The sequence below is a fragment of the Nematolebias whitei genome, chromosome 23 (genome assembly GCF_014905685.2).
Source record: "Nematolebias whitei isolate Nwh7 chromosome 23, NemWhi1, whole genome shotgun sequence".
Classification (NCBI taxonomy): domain Eukaryota; kingdom Metazoa; phylum Chordata; class Actinopteri; order Cyprinodontiformes; family Rivulidae; genus Nematolebias; species Nematolebias whitei.
In genome coordinates, this window is record NC_056520.1 from 1,398,712 (window position 1) to 1,405,005 (window position 6,294).

The following is a 6,294-nucleotide window of genomic DNA, read 5'->3' on the forward strand; positions in this document are numbered from 1 at the left end:
GGTCAACAACAGACCAACATCTGGTTTACATCAGGTCAACATCTGGTTAACAACAGACCAACATCAGGTCAACAACAGGCCAACGTCCAGTCAACAGGTTAGCATCAGGCCAAAACTGGTAAACAACAGACCATCATCTGGTCAACAACAGGCCAAAATCTGTTAAACATCTGACCAACATCTGGTCTACATCAGGCCAACATAAAGTCAACAACAGACCAACATCAGGTCAACAACAGACCAAAGTCCAGTCAACAGGTTAGCGTCAGGTCAACAACTGGTAAACAACAGACCAACATCAGGTCAACAACAGACCAACATCAGGTCAACAACAGACCAACATCTGGTCAACATCTGACCAGCCCAGCTGAGTTTAGTGAGCAGCCATGGAAGAAACTGTGTTTAAATGGTAGCGTTGAAGATAAAGATGTATTGTTCTAACTGTTCAATAGTCCTGAAGCCTCTCTGAAGAGTTCTGAGGAAAGGTCAACACAGTCAAATAAACTTTGATGATATGCAAGCGAAGACCCCCACCTCCTTATCCTCCATCCCCTTTAACCCCCGAGTCCTCACGTTGCCAGACTGACCACATTTATTCCACATACTCTGAAGTGTTTGCACGGCGCTCCAAAATGGTTTGAAAGTTTGACAAGAAGATCTGTTGGAAATCACGAGACAGCTGGCCATCAGTAGAGGCAGAATCAATGCCATGAGGCGTTGACCAAGACAGCAGAGTATAGTAATGATCGGTAACAACTTTAGTGAAAGAGCTTAAACTACAGTTGGCATACCTCAAAGCTGTGTACTCAGGCCTTTGAACATGTCATGTTTATGGCACTGATAGAAACTGATTCTGCTGTAAAACTGGGAAGAGGAGAAATCATCAATCTTCATCAAGATATCCGAAAAACAAGAGCCTGTCACAGTGAACATAGTGGCAACAGTTTAACAATGCTAGCTCAAAGAGGCAAATATCTACCTAAAAGCTAAAAGTAGGAACAAGCCAAAGGAAAGTTGCCAAACACTAGCTGAAATCTAAAAGTATAAAGGCAATTATTAAAGTAACAAAATGCAAGCTAAAAGTAGTAATAAGCTAGTGAAACACTAAAAGTTAGCTAAGAGTAGCAAAAAGCAAAGTTCAGTTTAGCAGAATGCTAGCTTTAACCTAAAATTAGCATTAGTTAAAAAAAGCATAAGCAGTATTTGCATTCACGGTTCTTAAACTAGCCTTCATAGTTCTAGTCGTAGCATTAATATAGTTTGCAGTAGAAAAATTAGCATTAACATTACTTTGATATGTTACTGATTAAATTAGCACACGGTCTGCAGAAGATTGTAAAAATAAAACATACGGAAAAATAAAAATAGGTAAACAACACTGCTGGAGTCCTGTTTTATTAAAGTTGATGTAATAAATTCATAAAGTTTTCGTCCATCATGATGAAGTTCAGTTTTTGCACAAAATAAAAATCTAATTTTCTACGTCGGCTGCATCAAGAAGAGAAACACTGAGCAACACAAAGCTCTGTTAGCAAATATCTACCTACAAACCGTATTTTCAGAGTTTACACATAATCTCACTACGATCACAGTTCTCCTGATGTGACCAGAACCCGAGTGTCCTCATCTCGTCCCAATCTAAAACCAAGCGTGGACTCAACTTCATCAGTGCTAACATTTGTTTCCATTCTCTTCTTCACCTTCAGGGCCTGAAACCAGACATGGAGGCCTCTCCACCCGCAGCAGCTGAGAAAAAACACAAGATGGATGGGAGCAGTTTCACCGACATGCCGAAGAAACTCTCAGCCACTGACATGAGAGGTAATGTGCTTTTTAAAAGTTTCTGCTAACCCACTGTTGGGTCTGAACCCCGGCGTCCGGTTGTCTGTCAGGCGTGATTTGAGTCAGAATGAGTCCAGGTCTCGTAGGTGTTCAAGCAGGGGGCAAAGGAGGAGCGAACAGGACTGATGAAATATACATTTCAAAGATGAAGCAGCATCCTGGGAGCTGATGCTGCGGCTCTCCTCGGGCCTGATAAGGAACCCTCAGCAGTCAGAGGTGACTTACAGTAAGCGTCTGACAGGAATCTTAATGGACTCGGACCTTTAAAGGACTCATTAATGCAGATGGCTCTGGTATCAGGTCCTGGTGAGTACAGGAGGAGAGCACGGCATCGTTTGAGGCTGTAAACGGTGACGAACAGGAAAGATGACATGAGAGGAGAGCGGGGGGGTCGACGCAGGTGACTGTTTGTGTTGTTGAACTAAATGAAGAGTAGCAGCGTTCCCGTCTCGCTGGCAGAAAGAGGGGATCCGTGTTTTAAAGTTGTCAGCCAACGTGTGATGAAAGCTCGGTATAATGAGGCTCAAAGACCTCCGGAGAATAAAGAATTAAAAGAGGGCCGGGAGCCGCCGAAGTTCAGGACAACATGGAGCTTCAAACAATGATGGAGATGCAAGCTGATGTGTCTCTTTGACATGCTAATTAAATGTGTGATTTAGTGACATTTGGACTGGTTCATGAAGGACTTGGTGGCCTGCCAGTCCAAAGAAACACTCATTAATTGATGAAGAGGAGACAAAGGCACAAAGGATTGGCAGAGTTTAGTTCATCTCGGCGTGCACGCTGTCAGCTTCGACTGGATTAAACAGAACTTTGGTGCAAAGAGAAAGAAAGTTTTTACATCTGATATCGCATCTCTAAAACAAACTGACCAATAAAACGGTCTAAGTTCTGATTATTATACAACAGAATGGTCTTCTCAAGGGTCCAAACTGTTTTAGGTGATGTTCAGTCAACGGTTGTGAAGAATTATAAGACTTAATTTAGAATCAGAAACACCCAGACGCGTGTGTTACGGTTACAGACAACACTGTTAAGAGTTTATTTATCCTCATGTTTTAGATTTTAGCATTCAACCTGCTTTTTACCGGACAGTACTACCACTCCTTTATTTTCTACATGTTGTGTTCTGATTGTAGAGACTGAAAGACAAAAAAGGAGTTGTTCGTAAAAAGCTGTCTATTCAACCTTTATTTAGACAGGTTAATCCCATTGAGCCTCGAGGACTCATTTACAAGAGAGACCTGATTTCAACAAAGAGTGATGACAACAATGGACAATCATAAACGAGGCATACAGATATATATATTTTAAATTAAAATAAGATGCAAAAAAAGTAACAAAAAACAGCTGGATTCTAAGGCGAATGTATAAAACTAAAAACAGGAACATGTCTGCATTGGTCCCTGCCAGGAGTCCAACAGATTCTTAAAGCCACTTAGAGAGGTCAAAGGTCGAGAGCTTCAGATCTTTTTACAAGATATTCCAGGAAACAGGAGCGGAGTAGGAGAAGGTCCTTTTGTCTAGTTCAGTCCTCACTGAGGGAACGCTGCAGGTAATGATGTCCTGAGAGCGCACGCTGTAGCTGCACTCACACAGAGACATGTAGGAGGAGATGTATGAAGGCAGCAGACCAGGAAGTGATTTAAAGATGAAAATGTACCAGTGAGAGAGTCTGTGTGAAGTTAATGATGTCCAGTTTACCAGTGAATACTGGGTGCAGTGGTGGGTACGATAATCACAGCCAGTTATGAATCTTAGTGCACCATGATAGACAGCATCCAACATCTGCAGCATCCAACATCTGCAGCATCCAACATCTGCAGCATCCAACATCTGCAGGGTTCTTGTAGGAGCATTCATGTAAATAATGTCACCGTAATCAATGGAGGGAAGGAAAGTCACAGATACAAGGTGTTTCCTAACATTCAGAGTTAGACAGGATCTGTTTCTGAAAAAGAAACCCAGTTTAACTTCCAGTTTCTTTACCAAGTTTTCCACATGGAGCTTAAAAGAGAGATGTGAGTCGACCAAGATACACAAATATTTATAGGAATCAACAAACTCAATGGGGACACCATTTGAGGATGAAATCAGAGGAAGAACTGCTGGGACCAACTTCCTATTTGAAAAAAGCATCCTTTTGGTTTTATCAGCATTTAGGACAAGTTTGAGGTGGAACAAATCTGACTGGATGATGTTGAATTGCAAAAGCTGGAAAACCTTATCAACTGTTTTAGCTCGACAATAAACAACTGTGTCATCAACATAGAAATGTATGGATGCATCAGGGATGCTCTGACCTACATTACCTATGTAGATTGTAAAGAGGGTGGGTCCTAAGACTGAGCCTTGTGGTACACCACTGTTGACTGTTAAATAACTGGAGGAAGTACCATTATGTTGAACACATTGCCTCCGGTCTGAGAGATAGTTAGAGAACCAACCAATGGTGTGTTCTGTGAAACCGATTTCTGAGAGTTTATGACACAAGATGTTCTGATCCACAGTGTCAGAATCTTTAGACAGGTCTAAGAAAAGTGCAGCACAATAATCCTTAGCATCCAGTGCTTCAACAAAGTCATTAAGAACCTTCAGTGAAGCAGTGGTTGTGCTGTGTTGTTTCCTGAAACCAGATTGATGTGGAGGTAAGATGTTAAATGAGTCCAGATACTTTTTGATTTGAGAGTTTATCAGTTTTTCTAGAACCTTGGCTAAAATGCAGAGTTTAGAGATTGGTCCATAGTTGTTCAGTGAGGTGGGGTCTCCTCCCTTCAGCAAAGGAAGAACAAAGGCTGTTTTCCAAGTGTCTGGATGGAGTTTTGTCTTATGGAGAGATTGAAGATGTGGGTCACAGGGACTGCGATGGTATGAGCGGCAGCCAAGTGCGGTTGTAAAACTACATAAAAACGACATTTAAAAGATAAACACAAAGGTAATCCTGGTTATAGGGACTGGCATTCAGCCACAATTGTTGGTAATTATTTTCTGTAGAGGCAGATAAAGTTACCTCATGTCAGTACTGCTTGTTTTGTCTAAAATCTTTCTTCTTCTTCCGGCTGCTCCCTTCTTCAGGGGTCGCCACAGCGAACTAAGTCGCACAAAGACTTCGCAGTTATTTTTATGCCGGATGTTCTTTCTGATGCAACCACAGACACCGAGCTACCACAGCCCTCTGTGTGGAGCAGAGAGCTGCTATCTAGGACACCCAGAGGAGCAGATGGTGGGGGTTAAGGGCCTTGCTCAAGGGCCCAGAGTGGGACGAATAAGGGTGGGGGCAGGTGTGGGTCTAAAATGATTCAGAAAAACCAATTCTGTTCTCTTCTTTGAGCATCAGGTCATACAAGAAGACACTGTGGAGGTTTTAACGAAAAGCATCTCATAAAGTTGGAGTTACAAAGTAAGATACTGAATATTTTACCGGTAATATCCGGTTAAGTCGGGGTGAGGCAAATAGTAAAACAGTTGATGTTTTACTGGTAAACATTCAGTAAAGTCAAGATGTTTTACTGGTAAACGTCTGGTAAGAGTGAAATGAGGAGGCAGAAACACAGTGCATCTTTTACCGGTAATCGTCCGGCAAATTTGGGGTGAGGCAGATAGTAAAATAATGGATGTTTTACCGGTAATCATCCAGTAAAGTTGAGGTGAGGCCGATAGTAAAATAGTGGATGTTTTACCGTAATCGTCCGGTAAAGTTGAGGTGAGGCAGATAGTAAAATAGTGGATGTTTTACTGGTAATGATCTGGTAAAGTTGAGGTGAGGCAGATAGTAAAATAGTGGATGTTTTACTGGTAATCATCCGGTAAAGTTGAGGTGAGGCAGATAGTAAAATAGTGGATGTTTTACTGGTAATCATCCGGTAAAGTTGAGGTGAGGCAGATAGTAAAATAGTGGATGTTTTACTGGTAATCATCTGGTAAAATTGAGGTGAGGCAGATAGTAAAATAGTGGATGTTTTACCGGTAATCATCTGGTAAAGTTGAGGTGAGGCAGATAGTAAAATAGTGGATGTTTTACCGGTAATCATCCGGTAAAGTTGAGGTGAGGCAGATAGTAAAATAGTGGATGTTTTACTGGTAATCATCTGGTAAAATTGAGGTGAGGCAGATAGTAAAATAGTGGATGTTTTACTGGTAATCATCTGGTAAAATTGAGGTGAGGCAGATAGTAAAATAATGGATGTTTTACCGGTAATCATCTGGTAAAGTTGAGGTGAGGCCTGTAAAACAGTTGACATTTTACCGATATACATCCAGTAAAGTCGAAGTGAGGCAGATCGTAAAACAGTGGATGTTTTACTGGTAATCATCTGGTAAAGTTGAGGTGAGGCAGATAGTAAAATAATGGATGTTTTACCGGTAATCGTCCGGCAAATTTGGGGTGAGGCAGATAGTAAAATAATGGATGTTTTACCGGTAATCATCCGGTAAAGTTGAGGTGAGGCAGAT

General features: G+C 41.5%; 1 protein-coding gene across 1 annotated transcript in view; it reads left to right on the top strand.

Annotated features, from left to right (window-relative positions):
- The window catches only part of LOC119428810 (zinc finger protein GLI2), an 82,999-nt gene that overhangs the window by 18,572 nt on the left and 58,133 nt on the right, over window positions 1–6,294 (top strand). The window contains exon 2 of the mRNA XM_037696497.1: window positions 1,707–1,821. Within this exon, the coding sequence (XP_037552425.1) occupies window positions 1,722–1,821 (100 nt within the window). The 5' untranslated portion in view covers window positions 1,707–1,721. The remainder of the gene's footprint in view (window positions 1–1,706; window positions 1,822–6,294) is intronic.